Genomic DNA, 20765 nt, shown 5'->3' with positions numbered 1-20765 from the left:
TATTCTTCATCTGCTCGTGAAACTTCAACTTGGTTGGATCTGTTATCATTGAAATGTTGGATTTATTTTTTCGATAGTTTTTTCGTATTTTCTTCTAGAAATTTTCAGTTTCTAGTTTTTTCTGTTCGGACGATACCACAAAATACCTACTGTTATCGTGATGAAAACGCAAAGAGTGATTTGTTTGCGGAACGACGGCTCGAAAAAAAGATGTAATGAGTAATTGTAATGACATAAGAATTAGTTCCTTACTTCTAGTAATATTAGTGATATTTATTGTTAACACAGTTAATTATGGAAGCATGTTGATTGAAGTCAGCTGCTTTTTCGTAGAAGAATTTTATTAGACGAGTAACAAATAGTGGAAATGAATCTTCTTAAGAACTCATTTTGTTGTTGATTGATTATTAATGGTGTGCATCTGGGCAAGATATTAAAACCCAACATTCTCATTTAATGATGACGGAGAAAATTTGGGTGCAGATTTAAAATAAATAATAATAGTAAGTTTTCGGCATAATTTCTTGTTGATAGCTGTTCTGACTAGAACCATAGAAAACTCAAAAAGAATAATGCATGAATGAAGGAGATCTCAAAAACTCCTGAATTGAAGTTATTGCTTTCCTCATTTTTGTTATCATCTGCTTGAATTTTCTATGGTTTTAATTCCGCCACTGACATTCATTATTTGGCAGGAAGGTTGGAATTCAATAAATATACACGCAAAATTTGATCTGGAGATCAGACTTGTTGTCAATGAAATATTGCTTTTTTCTTCACGATATTCTCCATGAATTTGCTTTGGCCCTGATGACGCATTTCATTTCATGACCGATAAACCGTAATTTTCGTGGACACAGAAATACATATAGGGTAATTTTTTTGGTTGAACAGTCATCATGAAAATTTTCACGAGGCTTGGAATTGTCATTCTACATCTTGATGCAGATTTTAATTTTGATCGATTCTGAAATTTTGAATTTACGGAATCCATAGAGTCATAGACGAATTTGGCCATTTGCAACTTAACAGTGTATTCATCTAGTCTCTAGCTCTTTTTCGTTTGGTAGTTTGAGGGATTCGTAATCAGTGATTCGTAATTAGTGATAATAGTGTTAGTAATCTTTTTAAATTGGCGAAAAAATTATTTTGGTTGAAAATGATTCCCATTAATTATACTAACTGACAAAGAAACTGCAACAACCAGAAGGAGCTGTTTAAATTTAATTTTGTTTTTTTTTTGGTAAACCATAGATAGTATAGCAAGGAGCATATGATTGAAATTTGGAGAAAAAAAAACGGAGGGTTTACCTTTTTTTAAACTTGTAAATAATGTGTTTGTCCACTGCGATTATCTATACACTCCTTAACACGTTTCGGCATAGATGCAATAAGATGGTCTATTTCTTCTTGAGGGATACTATCCCTAGCTATCTGCACTTCATGTCTCAGAGCCGCCAAAGTCCCTGGGGGCTGAGGTAAATTTTCAAGTCTTCTACCCATGATGTCCCAAACATGCTCTATGGGCGAAAGATCGGGGGATCTGGGCGATCATGGCAAAAGATTCACATGAATCGCTTCGAAAAAGTTTAAATTGAGGTCGGGCATTATTCTGTTGAAATATTGAAGGTAACGCAGCGCTGTCATGTTACCTCGAATAAAGACTAAAGGTGACCTACTTGTATGTGGTCTCTAATGGCCATATGTCTTAGACGTCGATCTTGAACTTTATTTGTGCCCCTTCGAAGTCCAGTGCCTACTCTTCTTCGATTTTGGGCATTATCAAACCACGCTTGATAACATCTCATAATAGTAGTTGCATTTCTGTTCGTACGGTTAGCGAATTCTCAAAACGACAACTCCGCCTCTCGTGGACCAATAATTTGATCTCTTTCAAATTCACTTAGTTGGCGATAAATTCTGCGTATACATGTTCTAGGTATTTTAATAACAACTAAACATCGACTTTGGATCTCCTCGAACAGCTGGTTTGTTGTAAAATTCGAAAACTTGCAAAAAACGACTACAATATTTAAGTAACAAAAATTGTTTACATGAAAAAACCTTCACGATTTTTTTCTCCAAATTCAATCATTTACTAATTGCTACACTATCCATGTTTAAGCAAAAAAATTTAAAATTCAAACCGCTCATTTTGGGTGTTTCTTTGTCAGTTAGTATACTAAGGATGTATCAATTGAAAGAACATTATTTGGAATCTAGTAAAAATGCCTGTCAAGCCGTCTATCCTTATGCCCAGACCGTTTTCCATTGTTCGAACGGATTGTTGAACCATTTATGTCTAAAATTTCATGTGAATGATTAAAAGGACTGACGGGGATCACAGAGCTATGTGTGACGATTCGTGAAAAATTGTTCGTACAAAACTTATGCATTTTTTTGTCGTGTTTTACGAATCTGAAATGAAAAACAAAAACTTGAAATTCCAAAGTTGACCCCCGTACCCCCCACAAGAGGGAATCAAATGGAAGAGGTTCTGGCATAAATGCTTGGAAATTCTGAGGGATTTATTTTTTTCTTAGGTTAAGTAACGAATTGTTCGTATTCTGCATCTGTAATTACTATGTATCATGGTGTTGGTGTGGAAATAAAATAAATAAATAAAAATAAATAAATGCTCTTCTTCCTTAAGATATTTTCTTCACGAAATTTTTGACTGATTCGACCCAAAAAAATCGACTGATATATAATAATAATAAAATGGTTTATTCTGTAAGCTACAGGGTATAAACATATAATCACAGAGGCGTGAGCCTGTACGTGACTTCTAAATAATCAAAATATAATGCAGTACCCAGTATTCAAATAAATTCACAAATCAAGATCAATTTCTTTTAACATATTTCAATAAAAATATAAAAATCAACAAAAACTCAATAGCACAGTAATGATCACAGATAAGTGCCCATTTTATAAATACAATAATATATCATAAAATATAAAAAGATAATATATAAAATGAAATTCCATGTTCTGACCTCTTACCTACCTACTCCGAGTTCTTCGAGCCGCCCTGCCCAGAAATGATTGCAAATGATAGCTATCAATATTTTTTCGCCACTCGGACGAATAATTACAGTGGAGGCTGAAGCCGTTAGGAAAAATTACGTATTTCGCGAGCGGAAAAGAAAAGATAGACAACATGCGGAATGAAATGTATTCAACAGTGACTCCATAGCGAAGAATTTCTCAGAACACCAGGACTGAAATATTGAATGTATCTACCTGTTTCAAGGTAATTCCAACCGTTCTTCTTAAGGTTAAACCCACTACACATTCTGATGAATGTGATGCTATGAATATTCTTGCAGACCATTCATGTGTTTCACGTGAGAATATTCAGAAAATTCTTCGGAATCTAATTACTAGCTGCAAGCTTGTTGATGCCGCGCAAATCTTGAGGTAATCGATCATCAGAACGTAATGTTCCATTTTATTGTACTCATCTCTGCAACGTTCGGTATTTTCGAACATTTTAAAACAATACAAGAACAAAATACTTCAATATTATGGAATGATAGGCCAAAAAATTGAAGCTCTTTTATGATGTAATCACAACAAGAGTTTCTTCAGAAGGTCATAGGAAATTGACAAGGTGATCTCTTATCTCACTCGTTTCTATTTATGAGAACACCTATTTGCAAAAATGTTTGCTTCAATGTCGTCTATACTGACACTCCTAGGTCTCTAAGGCCCAGTTTCACCAAATGCTTTAATCTTGACTTAGCTCTTAAGTGAGGCCTTAGATCACGATTAATGTAATGTAGCGTTTCACCACACTCCAAAGCGCCATTTAATCGACCAATCGCGATTTAGCACTAATCGGCCATTTTTGGAGGATTATAACCTTTCAAGTTGAGATTAATAATTATTTATCAGTATGGAACTCTTGTCTATGTAATTATTTTTCCGGAAATTTCTAATTTTTGGGTCAATTTTATCAAAATATATGACTATATGTATAGGCTCAATATTTCCCATTTAAAATACACGTAAACTTTGTTTTTGTGTTTTATGAAATTTATTGCAAAGAATAATTTATTGATATGTTTGATTGAAATATTATTTAAGAAGCAGTTAAACTTGTTAATAAAAATAAATAAGTTAATAAAATTACTTATATAGTTTTTTTTTCAGAATGTGTGGTTTTGTGAAATGGGATAATTTCTTTTCAACTTCTGCAAGTTTCCGACATTTCGAAGCACATCACTCGACATTTTCGGCAAAAATTAACTTTGTTTTTTGTTTACAAGATGACAAATGTTTTGAAATGTTATGAGTTATGAATGAATGACACCTGACACCTAGCGCCAATGGTGGTCATAACTGCTAATACGATAAAGAACACTATATAACTCTTTGTTCACAACGTTGCCAAATGGTCTGACTATTTAATCGCGATTTGGTTAATCGCGATCATCTTCGGACGAGTTGATGCATGGTGAAACAGAAAACACTGTTAAGCCTGCTTTAGTAACAAGCGGAGTTTAATCAATCTGGGATCAAGTGCTGTTTGGTGAAACTGGGCCTAAGAACTCTTAGAAGCTTAGGTCTTGTACAATTTAGGAGAATCGGTTCTCTTATGTATAGACTTTATTACTGTTCCTAAGCGCGATCTCAGGCACAGTTTTTTACCCAACAGCGATGGACACTTGGCGAGGCGTTCTCAACCATTTTTCATGGTGCGCCCTCTCTCAGTAGATTGCGGTGTTTCATCCCGGGACCACTGAGGGAATCATCATTATGGCATCTCAGTAGTCCCTGCCGTATACACCTTCCATCTCCATAGCTGAGTGTAGGGATTTGGCCGTAGAACAGATGGGTTTATGTCCTATGCGAAGCTCTTCGACATCATCTCTCGGGCTAGCAAAGAGTCCACCACAAACATATGCAGCGCTTAATTCAATTGTCAATTGATGTGCTCACAGAACAAATAATAAATATTAATGCTATATTCGCAACTCTTTGCAATATGTTTTTTGACCTTTTTATGAATTTTATGAATGAATAGATTTATTTTTGATACTTTGCCGAGTCTTTCTCTGCTAGTTTTGGAGTTGCGCAATGTCTCAGAGGATTGCGGTGTTTCATTCTGGGAACACTGATGGAATCATCATTATGGAATATACCTACACCTTCCATTTCCATAGCTGAGCATGGTAACTTGGCCGTAAAACGGTTGAGCTTATGTCACAATCATCGTTCTTCTGAGAGATGCGCAGCTCATGACTCCATCTCTCGGGCTAGCAAAGAGTCACTACACTACCAAAACATCTGTTAGAAATGTTGTATTCTCATATTTTTCATAAAATAAACAACAGTTGTGTCGCTACACTGTTGCTGTGTCAGTTTTTCAATTCAAAATGTAGGAAGATTCAGAATGAATTTCCATTAGGGAAGAACCGAATAAATCATCATTATCGTTAAAATATACAGTTCACGTAATTTTTAATTTAATATTCATAAAAGTTTTTCGTTTCCATCTGGAGTTTTGAATTCTGAACAATTTGATCTGATCTTCATTTGACTTGAATTCTGTATTCATTTCTATCTCAGAATTAAATTCAGGAGTCCTGGACATCCTGAAAATATTTTGTTTAGATTCAGCTTGTGCATATATTGTCAAGTATAATACTTATTATACTCTTTTCGAATTATAATTTTCCTGCTGGAAATCTTAATTTCATCGTTCACTGCATTTTTGTTTTTTTTATCGATTAGTAATGGAATTCATTATTACAAAATACAATAACGAAACATTTTCATTTAAGTTTATCGTTATTCTTTTGTAAATTCCATTCTTGACACATTTCTCACTGGCAGAGAGAAAATATGATCGCAAACATCTTCTGGTGGATTTGCACATAAAAAGAAGAGGGTCTTTTTAAATGACTGCATAACATCGTAGTTGCCTCTAAAATGTTTTTACCGATTTTCATTGGCAAATATAAATTGTGTATTATCAATTCCTGTGATGATTAAATCAGGTAAACTTTTCCAAACGTAGTACTAAAATTATTTATGAAGACTTTAGGATGATTTCTCTGTTCTATATCTGTAAGGAATATTTGTCATAAATACGACGATTTGTTCCCTTCTAAAATTATGATGAATTCGATCGGAATGGTTAAATAGTAAGTGGAACAATGTTCAAAAAACAATTAATTTGCCAACAGTAATTGAATACGTGTTTTGCTGGTACCTGTCAAAATCGGACAATGAATGAGACAAGTATGAATTATATAGCATGCTTGTTCCGGTAAATGGCACAGATATTATTATTAGCTAGTATTTATTGGTCGGATCTATTTCTATATTTTCTCTCTCTACCATTTTGCATAGGATTGCGACTGAGGTGTTTACCCATTCAATTGTGACATCCTGCTTGGAGAGTGTTCCATATTTTTGACAGAATTTCCGATGATATTCATGACGTTCCATTTTTCTTCATTTAATTAGAATACGTATCGAATTTCCTCTATGCTATATTTGAAAATATGTACCTAATTCAAACATTTTAGTAGGGATGTGAAAAATTCAACATAACAGATCTTGTGCATCAATTTCAAACATAGATAGTCAAATTTAATTTAATTGAATCGCTACTGATTTTTGCACTAAATTTCTTAAGCTATATCTGCTCCAGAAACAATATTCAATTGATGTGTGAAGTGTTGAACCGTTTACGTAATTTAGGTGTACAACTTTGCTTCCGCCGTTTTGAAATAGATGGCTGTAGCGGTAAGTTGTAGTCAAAATAAATAAATCGTAGATGTCATACAATAAGCTTAGGTATTTGTAAACATAACACCATCGAAATATTAGTCGATTTGTGTCTGTATCATGAAGTAATTCTCGTAAGTAATTGCACAAGTGCATCAAAATTACCGATAATTTTGCATGACAGCGTGTTGTCATAAAAACTGCATGAGTTCATTTTCATTTTTGGAGAAAGAGCCCGACACCGAAGGTGGAGGGCTCTTTCTCCAAAAATGAAAATGACCGAATGCAGTTTTTCAAAGAAAACACGCTGGAATGCGAAATTATCCGGTAATTTTGATGCACAAGTGTAATTCGGGGGAATATTTCCCGAATAAACTGTTACATTACCTGTCAAACTGATTTAGAATGGAATTGCCATAGATTCGAACTATGTAAGATGCATAGAAACTATGCATCTATGAACAGAACAATTATCGCAGTGCAGTTTCGCTTCCTACAATGCAATTATCGCTGTAATTTTCGATAATTGTTCTCCAGATACATAGAATTTTTGACAGGAGGGAAATATTCGATTAAACATGTCAGCTCACGAGCCAAATTCTCGTCATTTGCGGGAGGTTTTAATTTTCTGCTTCAATTTCAAGAAATCTGAGGCTCATCGAATGCTCTCAGTATGGTGAGGCCGCTGTTTGTGAAAGAATGTGCCGAGAGTAGTTTCAACTCCTCAAGAACGGTGATTTTGACGTCGAAGACCAACATGGTGAAAGAGAGAAGGTTTTCGAAGATCCAGAATTGGTACCATTACTTGATCAAGACTCGTGTCAAACTCAACTAGAATTGGCAAGATTATTTGGAGTGACGCAACAAGCCATTTCAAAACGCCTGAAAGTCGTGAGAATGATTCAGAAACAAGGAAATTTGGAGCCGTACGAGTTGAAGCCGAGATATGTTGAACGGCGTTTGTTTGCTTGTGAACAGCTGCTTGCAAGGTAAAGACGGAAGGGATTTCTGCATCGCATTGTGAGTGGAGACGAAAAATGAGCTCATTACGATAATCCCAAGTGCAGAAAATCATGGGGATATTCTGGCCATGCTTCCACTCCGACAGCAAACCGAATATTCACGGTTCCAAGCTCATGCTCAGTTTTTTGTGGGGCCAGCTCGGCGTAGTGTATTATGAGTTGTTAAAACCGGCTGAAACAATCAAGGCGATCGTGAACGAACGCAATTAATGAATTTGAGCCGAGTATTGAAAGATAAACGACCGTAATTTAACGAGAGACATGATAAAGTGATTTTACAGCATGACAATGCTCGACCCCATGTTGCGAAAGTGTTCAAGACATACTTGGAAACGTTGAAAGTCGGACGTATTCTGCAGACGTTGCTCCCTTGGATTAATACTTGTTTCGATCAATGGCACACGGCCAGCACTTCCGGTCTTATGAAGTAAAAAATTGGATCGAATCATGGATCGCTTCAAAAGATGACCAGTTTTTTCAACGTATGATTCGTACGCTGCCCGAAAGATGAGAGAAAGTAGTGCTATCTGGAATTTTATTTAGTCCCAGATTGAATGAGGGAACCGAGGGTAGATATCTAGACGACATCATTTTTGGAAGTAAATTCTCAAATGCTGGACTTTCAAAATTAGTGAACATTTTTACGACAAACGGCTTATTTTAAATATAAAATTTCTCTGGAAACACCTTGTTCGAATTATTATAGAAATTCAACTTACATCAGGATATTTGGCATTTTTGATAGATTGAATTACGCGTCAAAATATCCATAAGATGGCGGCGAATCGAATGGTGAATAGTAGTAATTTCATTTCCGTATAATATTCAAGATGTTTCGCAACTTTCCGTGGATACGCGCATATGTCGTCGAGACTGAAAATTCAGTTATCTTCAAGAAGTAAAATATAACGATGCTATTTGATATTCCTCGATCCAGATGTGCTACCTAAATAGATCGATACGAATAAATACACATATTTCATAAACTCAGTTGAAAATTGTCTATTTATAATCTGCTTTATCTTCTGGTACCTAGATAATTCTCACCCGAATATCGAAGAAATTTGTTTCATCTTCAGTTATTTGTTTATACAGGGTGTTAATCAAATAAGTACATGAAATTTAAGGAGTAGTTATCGAATAAAATTGTTTTATCTTCAGGTATTCGTTTATATGCAGGAGTTTTTGAGGGTTTAATTTTGGCAGAAATTTAAATTAAAAAAAAATTCTTGAAATAGATAAAAAGAAATGGCATTTTGTGATCATGTTCTATCGATAAAAAACTCGACAGCCACCTATTATTTTTTTTTAATTCCGTTCACAAAAGATCCTTTCATGCAGAATGTTGTATTTTATGTTTTTACTTTCACGGACACAATATAAAAATTGAAGTTTTGTTGCGAGTCGTTTTTCTCACCAAATATTTTTAAATTTAGGAATTTTCTTTCGTCGAAAAGTTGAGGTGAACAATGCAGTAGGGGTTGCAGGTTTCTCCCCTTGAAACGATCACAATAAAATTAAAAGAAATATTCCATTGTTTGAACAAGCATAAAATTTCATTCCTTCAACTCATCTGCCAATCCAAGAAAAAAATAGAATATTTTTTTTCTAACTTTTGGAAGCTTGCCAGTTTCCAAGTAAGGCCTGAGAGTTTTTGTTCACATGTAAGAACTTCTTCAATTTTCGCCAAAGATTCATTTCACAAGAACTTTTGTACTTATTTGGAAACAACCTGTTGATTAAATGAATTGAAAGTTTATTGTATTATTCAAGTGGTATTTTATTCTCTGGGTGGTTGGTTCCAAGATGTCAAGTCCATAAAAATATCGTTCAGTTTTCAAGATACAGTGTGTTAAATTTTGAAAAAATACAAAAATTTCCGTGATAAAATAACCACCAAATATTCTGTCCTATTGTTGACATTGTTGACTACTGGTATGCTGTGTTTCTAATACTGTAATTATTCCCCTCACAGACACTTGGTTCAAAGGTATTGAAATAAACATTTATTATTGCCTAATCAAACGATTGTCCTACTCATGAATTACGCATTTTGAGAAATTATGTTAAGAGGGTTTTAAACCACGTGGCATTCTCGTGATCTGCCAACGTTTAACTACTCCTTTTACTCCCACCACTTTTTAGGATGAGTGAAGTAATTTCAAACGTTCCTCTGATAAACTGTCCTTTTCTACCAGATGCAAGAATTCAAAATACGTTTTTATGTCTTTTGTTTTAAGACGAGACACTTTGTATAATATTTTTATGTGAAAATCCATAAAAAAATGGTTATTCCGAAAGTTATCATGCATATATTCATTCTTCATTTAAAATTCATTTAATTATTTTTTCCATTCCAAAAAAATTAATAAATAAGGACTTTTCGCAACGACAAATTTTTGAAAATGAATAGTAGTGAAAACCTCACATAAATCGATGGTCTCTAGCATAAAATAAAGCGTACTAGTTTTTGAACTGATCATTGATTTGGCCGTACTTTTGAGTGTTGAAAATACAAACCTCTAGGGGGTGAACAGAAATCGAGTGATAGCTTTTTTTGAAGGTTTTTGGATTACCTTCTCAGATATGAACTCGACTCGAATTTCTGAGATTAGTATTTTGAAAATAAATTTTCTCTTCTCTCCTGTTTTTCAATGTGCTGAAAAAACTATTAAATTATTCGAATCAAATGTTTAAATTGAGCTACATTGGCTATCATACAGTTGCAAAAACCGAATGCGAATATTTGACTTACAAACATCCTGAAACATTTTTGAACAAATTTGTTAAACATCTGAAATTCTGATGCATATTTAATATTTTTTTAAAAATGCGCTTGATAATCTCAGATTTTCAATAAATATATCCAACACCAAGGGACTAAAAAAATGACATTCAATTCGAACGATTTCCTAGTATTTTTCTGCACAATAAAATGAGACGATCAGAAGGGAAAAATCATTTATTTGACAAAACTTTGTTCTCAAAAATTTCAGTATTATATTTTTGGAAAGGAACTTCAAAGACGTTTTAAATTAAAGTGTCACTGGAAATATATCATCCCTATTCAAATTATTGATGTTGTAGCGCCCTCTGATGGATGTTTATGTTTTTAAGACTCACAAGTACGCAAAATATGTCCCCCACGAATATTAGTGAACATATTTCGAAGATCATTATAATATGAGAAACATCTGGGTTTGCTCCTTTTCATTGAAACACCCTGTATATCATTGTGGAAATTGATGTTTTTGATTATTCTATATATAAATGAATTTCCATTAACTAGAGACCGAATCAATCCAATAATAATTCTCGAATGATCAGTTAATGAAATTTATGGACTCGCATAAAATAGTGATAGCAACATAATAATTACATTTCTCAACATGTTGATATCGTCGATTATCTCCAAACATGAGTTGATAGAATGAAGTACAGTCAAGCATAACCAGGAAGGCAGCTGCTTGTGGGAATAATTATTTCATTGATAATACACCTGGCCAACGGTATTGTTCTATGTATTTTATTGCAATGAAGCTAGTTTATAGCCTGTAGGGAAAAATATATACATCGTTCAAGGATGTGAACTGTTTGAAAGTGGGTGAGCCCAGAGGGTTAGTCATAGTTGCATTTACTTGTACAAGCTGATCCAATGAAAACCTAACAGAGGGAGGCCCGAGAAATTGGGGTTGACTTCAGGGGATTACTTTCCCATCTCATTTGCATTATTATCAATTTTAACAAGAATTGAGTATCGGTTCGCACATTCATGAGAAGCTTTCGGAATTCTCTTATAGTGTGGGTATATTATTTTTTTTCGAAATAAAATTTTCCAGAAAAAATACTGCGAATTTTACACTGTAAAATTTTTTTTTACGATTAATTCGTGAAAAAATTATAAAATGAATTTAAGAACAAAAAATTATGATAAATGTCTACCTGCTCGATTCGAACCAAGAATCATATCATATTCAGAAATATAACTTCGAAACTATAAGGCCTAGGAATTCGCAGAAGTGAAGATGTAGAGATTATATTAAATAAAATTATAGCCTCATGTGGTATCAATATATTGATTGTATGTCTTCAAATTTTTGAGGAATGCTTTTTATGTAATTCGAATTAGGGGGTTTGAAATTAAGAAATCATTTATCCAAACCTCAGACTAATAAACATAGATAGAGGGAGCCTTTTTCAGTAAGTAAATTTTGTCCTCAACATGAACTATCAAATTTGACATAAAGACCGCGGAAATGAAAACATATCAGTGTTACAATATTTCACTCAATTCGCGAGTTTTCCACAAAGAACGCACTTAGTAAATCAATGTTTCATAATAACTCAAAATATATTGAATACATAAATATATCAGAAATTCAGAAATCAATTTTCAAACGCGCCAAACGACGTGAAACAACCTATGACACTAGGAGAGCAAAAGTTGCCAAACCTTGGATTTCAGAAGGCGGATACAGAAAATAATAAATATTCTGCTTATTATAAATTCGACAATATCGGATTTTAAATATTCAAATTTGCATATTTAATTGGGAATTACTCAAATGAATATATTTCATTCAATATAATATACATTCATAACGATATAGTTAAATTGTGGATTTGAAAATAAATCACAATCCGACAACGTAATCTAACCATGTGAAAATTGCGTATACTCCCTCTATCTATATGTTTATTACTCTATGATCCAAACTAAATTTGATATAACTCAATTTTTGTGAGAAATTTCATGCAAACTATTACTTCAAAAGAAGTCCTGTCAAGGTTTTTGTATTCTACATATGTATTAAAAAAAATGAATTGTGAACATTTCAGGAGCAGTAAAAAAATGTATTTCAAAAATCATTGGCTAAGGACCAGAGCTTGATATTGAGGAATAAATGATTACTTATCGAAATGTTTTAAAGACTAATGCAAGAGTTGAATATTTAGGAAAAAAATCGAAAGTGAAACTTGCATAGAGGTGATCATATCAGTTTTAAAACTTTGAATCATTAACATATAATAAACAAATAACAATGGATGGGCGGCACAAGATATAATTTCTTATGATACGTTCATACAAAGTGATTGCGTGAAGAGATACCTCCTCTCAGTTTTTCAACTGTTTACTCTTTCTTCAGTTTTAATGATTAATGATCATATAAGTTTGTCATTTTGAAAATTCTGATGGAATTTCCTCTAAAGGTAGTATAATTTAACATTCTGCAAATTACCAGTAATAAATGAATGAAATTCCATTGTTACATGTGAATCTGATATAACCTACTTCGAAAATATCTATCTTCATCAATTTTGATGTCGAAGTAACCTCTTATTCATTCTTTTATTCATTAATTGGGCACAGAAGTTGAACGAAATTCAAGGAATTTTTCTATTGTATGGAGGAGGTATTAATCTGAATTTTCTCATTAATAAACATCACAGAGTAATCATTTTGTGACGAAATGGTAGCCAGAAATTAAAAATAATTTTTTTTATATATATCAAACATATTACTCTATTACTATCTTAAAAAAGTTGAATAATGGTATTCTTTCGGTGGTTTACCTACTTATAGCAGGAGCTGAAAATAATTTTCCTATACCTAGTTATTTACTCGACAACGAACTTCTGAGACCGAGTTTTCCAAAGTCTTGTTTGCGATGTTTCAGAGTAGGGAAATTATGTTCTGCAAGAGTATTAACTCAAGCCTTTGAGTCGAAGAGTTTAATTACTTTCAGTTTATTGTTGATTGCAAATTTAATGTTTTTATATTTGAGTCCCTGGAGTTCATGAAATTTGAGAATTTCAGCCTTGTGAGGGAATTATTCATCCTAACTTATATACGTGTTACGTCCGATAGCTCAGTATTGTTTGAGAGAAAAATGGACTGTATATCTGCGTGCGTTTGTAGTTGGATAGTTGGAGCGACAGCGAAATATTTGATAATAATGCAAATAATAATTGCGGTCAACAATGATGACTTACCAAATGGGGCTTCAGGTTGAAGAACAAATGGTCTCTGGTACAAATCCCAGCTCTTCACAGGGCCCTTGGTGCGGGTTATCTGCTCCAACTTTCTGGGTTTAAAGCGGTGTAGAAAAAACACTAACAAAGGCGTAGGCGAAAAGACAAAGCGATGAATAAAGCGGGTATTTCAAAAGCGTTAAAAAAATCAAGAAAAAAGATGCGAAAAGTCAATAAATATTCAAGCACAATTTTTGGGCGAACTAGCGAAGTCAATCATTCAAACTATATTATTCATATGTCTCTTGCGTTCTGGGCAGAGCCATCAGTGTTGACATCGTTTACGCGCAATCCTATGATACTTCGCGGTCGCTCGAACTTCATAACTGTTTCTTGCACAAACATTCTCCGGGCGCGAAAAATGGAAAATGAATGAAAGATAAAAAAAAAAAAAAGAGAAAAAAAAATAAATACCGTACATAACATTGGTTTTCTAAAACTGCATTAGGTGCGACTTAATTATAAAAAAAAAATTGAGAGAGAAAAAAAAATTAATTTATTAACCACAATTAATATAGGTGCCTATCAAATTTCAACAGGCAAAGGGAAAAGCTTAACAACCGGTCTCTTCAAGAAACCAGATCGGGTTTTAACAGTGGCGATGCGGGAACGTCCATCGATTGCATTGGACAGAGATGAAATTCGTCCAAGTGCCCATTGGCAAGGAGGAAGCCTCTCATCTTTGATGAGCACTAAATCTCCAAGTTTAGGAGGATTATTGTCCGGCGTGTACCATTTGGAACATTGCTGCAAAGTGTGCAGGTATTCACGTTGCCAACGTTTCCAAAAATCTTGTTGAATTCGCTGGAGACATTGCCAACGACTAAGGCGGTTCAAGGGAAGTTGGGTAATATCGGGATAAGGAAGGGCATTAAGTGGTTCAAGGGTAAGGAAATGACCAGGTGAAAGGGCGGACACATCTTCTGGGTCTGAAGACAATGCTTCTAGCGGGCGAGAGTTCAATATAGCCTCGATGAGACAAAGAACCGTATAAAACTCCTCATATGTGAGAATTTGAGCTCCTATAACTCTGCTCAAATGGGTTTTCACAGATTTCACACCTGCTTCCCATAAACCACCCATATGCGGAGCTGAAGGGGGGTTGAAATGCCACTGTATGTGCTCCTTTTCAGCAGAATCTTTCATCAAATTGATTATTTCTCGATTGGCACCGACAAAATTCGTACCACAGTCAGAATATAAATGACTTATTCTTCCTCGTCGCGCAATAAGTCTTTGGAGAGCGGATAGAAATGTCTCAGTGGACAAATCGGTTGCCAATTCTAAATGGAGGGCCTTTGTAGCGAAACAAACAAATAAACATACATAAGCCTTCACCGTTTTGACACCACGATGTCGACCTATAGTTATAGAGTAAGGACCTGCGAAATCTACTCCACAATTACTGAAAGGTTTAACTTCAGAAATCCGTGGTTTTGGAAGTGCACCCATAGGGGGTTGATATGGCTTGGGCCGAATTTTGAAACATTTTAAACACCTATTCAAAACCGAAGAAATGGCCTTTCTACCACTGATGATCCAAAATCTTTGAGCAATCAGAAATCTAAGAGTGCGAAGTCCTGCATGTAAATATTTTTTATGGTACATATCAACGACAAGTGCTGTCAAACGACTCTTTTTAGGTAAAAGCATTGGGTGTTTTGACTCGAAAGATAACGAGGATGAATCAATCCTGCCTCCTACTCTTAATATACCTCGTTCATCAAGAAAAATTTTCAATTTTTGCCAATGTTTGGGAAAAGTGTTCCCTTTAACTTCGGTTGAAAAGGCATGTTGTTGCGTGACTCTGACTAATTGAAACAATGATTCATTTAGCTCAAGGAGTGTGAGATTTCCAGACAGTTTATCACTCTCTTTTTTAGCGTTATGCGTGAAGCGAAGAACATATGCGAGAATTCTTTGAATTCTGGTCAACGAAGAAATACTATCGAGTAAAGAAATTATAATATTCTGGGCAGATTTATCTGAAAGTTTCGAGCAAAAATTATTAACGTTCTGTTGAGTGGTCACATCAATATCGATATTAACAGGAAATGAGCTTGAAGGCGTGTGCAATAATTGAGGTCCATCAAACCAAATGGACTGATAGGCGAATTCTGAAGGCAATAACCCTCTGGACCCGGCATCAGCGGGGTTATTTTTGGAGTCAATGTGATACCACGAAGCACTAGGTACCTTCTCCTGGATGTGAGCTACTCTGTTGGCTACAAATGTAGGCCACCGATGTGGTGATCCCTTGATCCAATCTAATGTGATTTGGGAATCCGTGAAAGCGTAAACTTTACAAAAATCTATAGAATCCCGAAATACGTGAAGGCAATATGAGAGGAGCTTGGCTAGCAGTACAGCACCGCACAATTCAAGACGCGGAATTGTTATTCGTTTCAGAGGAGAAACTTTAGTTTTTGCGCATAAAAAATTATTATTTGGTTGATCGTTGTCATCAATCATACGATTATAAACCACGGCGCAGTAACCCCTCTCAGAGGCGTCACAAAATCCTACGAGTTGGTAAGACTTGGCTTTCGGGGAGAGAAGTTTGCGAGGAATGGTGATCGAGGATAGGATCTGAATTTGGGATTTGAATGCATCCCAGACTCTAGCGATATCTGGAGGAAGTTCATCATCCCAATCAATACCTGACGACCAGACTCTTTGCAAGAGGTGCTTCAGGAGAAAAGTCACTGGAGCTAAAAAACCTATGGGATCATAGATGCGAGCTATTTGGGAAAGTAAGTGTCGCTTTGTAGAAGATTTATTCAAGGGTTCAAAGCTGAAGCGAAAACAATCTCCCTTTGGATCCCATTGCAAACCCAAAATCTTCAAAGAAAAGTGTTCATCTTCCTGGTCAAATGTCAGAGGATCAGCTGACATATGTGAAGACGGTATTCCTGCCAAAACGGAAGGGCAATTGGAAGAAAATTTTCTAAGTTCGAAATTACCCCTATTCAAAAGTTCAACTAGTTGCTGGAGCAACAGTTTGGCTCCTTCCAACGACGAATTGCCAGCAACGATATCATCAACATACGTATTTTCGAGTAGTGCCTTTGAAGCCAAAGGAAATTTAGGACCCTCATCATCAGTTAACTGAATGAGGGTGCGCAATGCTAGATATGGGGCACTATTTACACCATACGTTACTGTGAGTAACCTATAGTCTTGAGGTGCCTCATCGACTGAAAACCTCCAAATAATGCGTTGATAATCTGCATGGTCTGGCCTTATACGAATCATGCGATACATCTGTCGGATATCGGCGCATACTGTATATTCATGCAACCGAAAACGAAGTAAAATCGAAATTATATCCCTTTGAAGTTTCTTCCCGGTAAGAAGATGATCATTTAGTGAACCTTCTTCAGAACAAGGAGATTTTGCGGAAGCATTGAATACTACACGAATTTTACTCTGACTATTCTGAGCTTTTACAACGCAGTGATGAGGAAGATAATATGAGTTTCGATTAATGCAGTCGTAAGGAATAATCTCCATATGATTGGATTCAAGATAATCCCGCATAAACTCAACATATAATTTATACAAATCGGGCGTTTTCAAAAGTCTTCGTTCAAGAGTAAAGAACCTTTGCAGCGCCAGTTCACGCATTCCAGTAAACTGCGGCAAACAACTGCGAAATGGAAGCGAAACGACGTATCTACCCTCGCTGTCGCGATAGTGTTGATCGGAAAATATCTGATCACATAGTTTGTTATCAGGGGATATCGGTTCTACTGAAGGCAAGGAGTCAAGTTCCCAAAATTTTTGCAGAGAAATATCTGTGGAGAAATCTGAACATGAAGTTAAAAATGTTGATATAGATGGTTTTGATTTACAATAGAACTTCCCCATTAAAATATAACCGAAAATGGTGTTCATAGCGTCAATTTGACCAGGTTTTCCAATTATCTGTTCAGTCAACATGATTTTCGAAAAAACATCTGCGCCTAATAAAATATCAATCTTACCAGGGGTATGGAAGGATTCGTCGGCTAATTTTATGTGCGCTAAATGGGACCAAGCGGAAACAGGAATCGGATGAGAAGGTATCTCATCACAAATTCTGTCTAAAATTATTGCGTCTGTCAACAAAACAGGACTATTCAATTTATATGGGCGAAACATTAAAACTAAAGAACCATAAGAAGCGTTCATTTTCATGGAATTAAGACCTTTTACCTCAACATCAAGTTTGTGCCGGGGTAAACCTAACAAATTCGCAGCCTTTCGAGTTATGAAAGAAGACATGGATCCACTGTCAATCAAGCAACGAAAACGATGAAACATTCCAAAATTATCTCTGACTTCAATTAACGCGGTGGACAATAGAACTGTAGGTGTTTTATGAGAGACACCAGCGGATGCTGACAAAACTGCCCAATCAGAAGAGGTAGAAGGAGGTTCCTCTGATCCAGCGGAAGTTTCACTGGAGGGCCGTGCAAGGTGCAACAAGGTGTGATGTCGTTGATGACATTTTCGACACGTATTCACAGACTTGCAAGATCGCAAATCATGTATGTTACTCAAACAATTGAAACATAGATGTTTCTGCTTGGCGAATGAATGACGTTCTTGGGGAGTTTTTTCAATAAATTTTGAACATGAGAGAAGCGAATGGTCTTGATTACAAAGCGTACAAGTGGATTTTGAGCGTTGATTCTTATTGTCGTTAGAGAAATAGGTTCCTATGCGTTGTTTTGAATTGGAAGAACTACTTGAATCACCCGTTCTGGTATTATTAGAATTATGGGATGTACCCAGAGTGTCCATTGCAATACAATATTTATTGAGAAATTCAAGTAGAGTCTTGAATTCGGGAATCATAGAGGAACCATTTTCAAGTTCGAAGCGTGCGATAGTTGAATTATCCAAGCGTTTTATCAAGAGCATAAACACGATAAAGTCCCAAGATTCTACAGGAAAATTCATGTTTTTTAGTGCGGCCAAATTTTCAGTGAATGTACTTAGTAAATTGCGAAGTGCGGTTTGATTATTACAATTGATTTTGCCTGTGCTTTCTATTGCGTTCCAATGAGCTTGGGCTCTCAACCTTTCATTGGAAAATCTATTGACCAGCGAGTCATAAGCGATCTGATAATTATCAGAAGTCATCGGCAATGTGCGAACTAAAGATAGAGGCGGTCCTTCTAACGAGGATATCAAATAATTGAACTTTTCAATTTCAGTGAGCGATTGATTGTTATGAACAAGGGCGTCAAATACATCCAAAAATGTAGCAAATTGCGTATAATCTCCTCTGAACTTTTTTATTTCTATTTGCGGAAGTCGAATGTTAGGAGTTAAGGAATGAGGAAAGCAAGAAGCAAGACTCTGCTTGCGTGTCAAAACAGATTGCGTCGATTCATTCAAAGATTTTTCATTTGGATCAAATAATTGAGTATAAATAGTTTTGACAGAAAAATAATCATTTTGAAATTCACGTTTTATTGCTTCTTCTGAATCGAGATCAGTATCTTCACCTTGTAACAAGATTGAAGTTACAGTTTGGTGTTGTTTATTAAACTCTTCGCGAACATCATCTATCTCGGTAAAACGAATTCTAAATGAGGTTCTGAGATTAGAATCTGTTGTTGCTTTATTGGCCAAATCCAATAGTGAAGCTAATTCACCTATACACGATGTTCTCGCGAACTTAGCTCTCTTCAGTTTGAAATCCGTCATGTTTCTGTTCGATATTCACAGTAAGAACCAAAATATAATGGAATGTATAGAAAATTAATTCAAGGTAAGTCCAAAAGCAATCAATAATTTTCAAATGTGTGTGCATAAACGATTTCTAGACGACGGAAAATGAAAGGAATGAAGATAGGTACATATGACGTTACTCGTCACCAGATGCGAGATTATAACTATGAACTATGAAATAAAAGGCACAAAAAATGTTTATGACAGCGATAAATGGGAAATGAAAACAAATTAATAAACCAAAATTATGCAAAATTCAATATCCGGCTCGAAGGACCAATGTTACGTCCGATAGCTCAGTATTGTTTGAGAGAAAAATGGACTGTATATCTGCGTGCGTTTGTAGTTGGATAGTTGGAGCGACAGCGAAATATTTGATAATAATGCAAATAATAATTGCGGTCAACAATGATGACTTACCAAATGGGGCTTCAGGTTGAAGAACAAATGGTCTCTGGTACAAATCCCAGCTCTTCACAGGGCCCTTGGTGCGGGTTATCTGCTCCAACTTTCTGGGTTTAAAGCGGTGTAGAAAAAACACTAACAAAGGCGTAGGCGAAAAGACAAAGCGATGAATAAAGCGGGTATTTCAAAAGCGTTAAAAAAATCAAGAAAAAAGATGCGAAAAGTCAATAAATATTCAAGCACAATTTTTGGGCGAACTAGCGAAGTCAATCATTCAAACTATATTATTCATATGTCTCTTGCGTTCTGGGCAGAGCCATCAGTGTTGACATCGTTTACGCGCAATCCTATGATACTTCGCGGTCGCTCGAACTTCATAACTGTTTCTTGCACAAACAATACGGGAGCAGTAAAAACTTTGGGATATGCTTACGTCTAGATAATTAAAAGTTTTTTAAATCAACTGTGTATATATTTTTGTCCGAACAATTCAGTTTGAGTTTTGTTTTCTTGGGTATAATGGTAAATGGGCCAAATGATCGACCATATTTAAGCTGTTATATAGAATTCATCTTTTGGAATTGCAGAGAAAAATATAAATTGTTTTGATTATATGTATTTATGTGATGATGATAATGATATTCATCACCTTCTGATGCCCATTTCGGAAGATTTAATGAATGCATAGGTTTACACTACAATCTTTCACCTCGTTTGTAACATCCATTGTGTTACATTGTTCTGTCTTATTATAATAGACTTACTACTTCAGTGTTGATAATGGGACTCATGATGATGAGGTTACACCCTCTAAGTATTGTCAACGAAATTTATTCT

The 20765-nt window shown here is 35.2% G+C and overlaps 2 protein-coding genes across 2 annotated transcripts in view; one reads left to right on the top strand and one right to left on the bottom strand.

Annotated features, from left to right (window-relative positions):
- Nucleotides 1-20765, top strand: part of LOC123672071 (capon-like protein) — a 175704-nt gene that overhangs the window by 37761 nt on the left and 117178 nt on the right. The window lies entirely within an intron of this gene.
- Nucleotides 14325-19499, bottom strand: LOC123672212. Its single transcript, XM_045606227.1, has one exon. The coding sequence runs from the start codon at nt 19497-19499 to the stop codon at nt 14325-14327; it is 5175 nt and encodes a 1724-aa protein (XP_045462183.1).

The sequence above is a fragment of the Harmonia axyridis genome, chromosome 2 (assembly GCF_914767665.1).
Source record: "Harmonia axyridis chromosome 2, icHarAxyr1.1, whole genome shotgun sequence".
Taxonomy (NCBI): Eukaryota; Metazoa; Arthropoda; class Insecta; order Coleoptera; family Coccinellidae; genus Harmonia; species Harmonia axyridis.
This window is presented reverse-complemented; position numbering and strand designations above follow the sequence as displayed.

What these genes read in the sequence shown, in the direction of transcription:
- LOC123672212 (XM_045606227.1), bottom strand. Translation starts at nt 19,499, where the DNA reads ATGACGGATTTCAAACTGAAGAGAGCTAAGTTCGCGAGAACATCGTGT.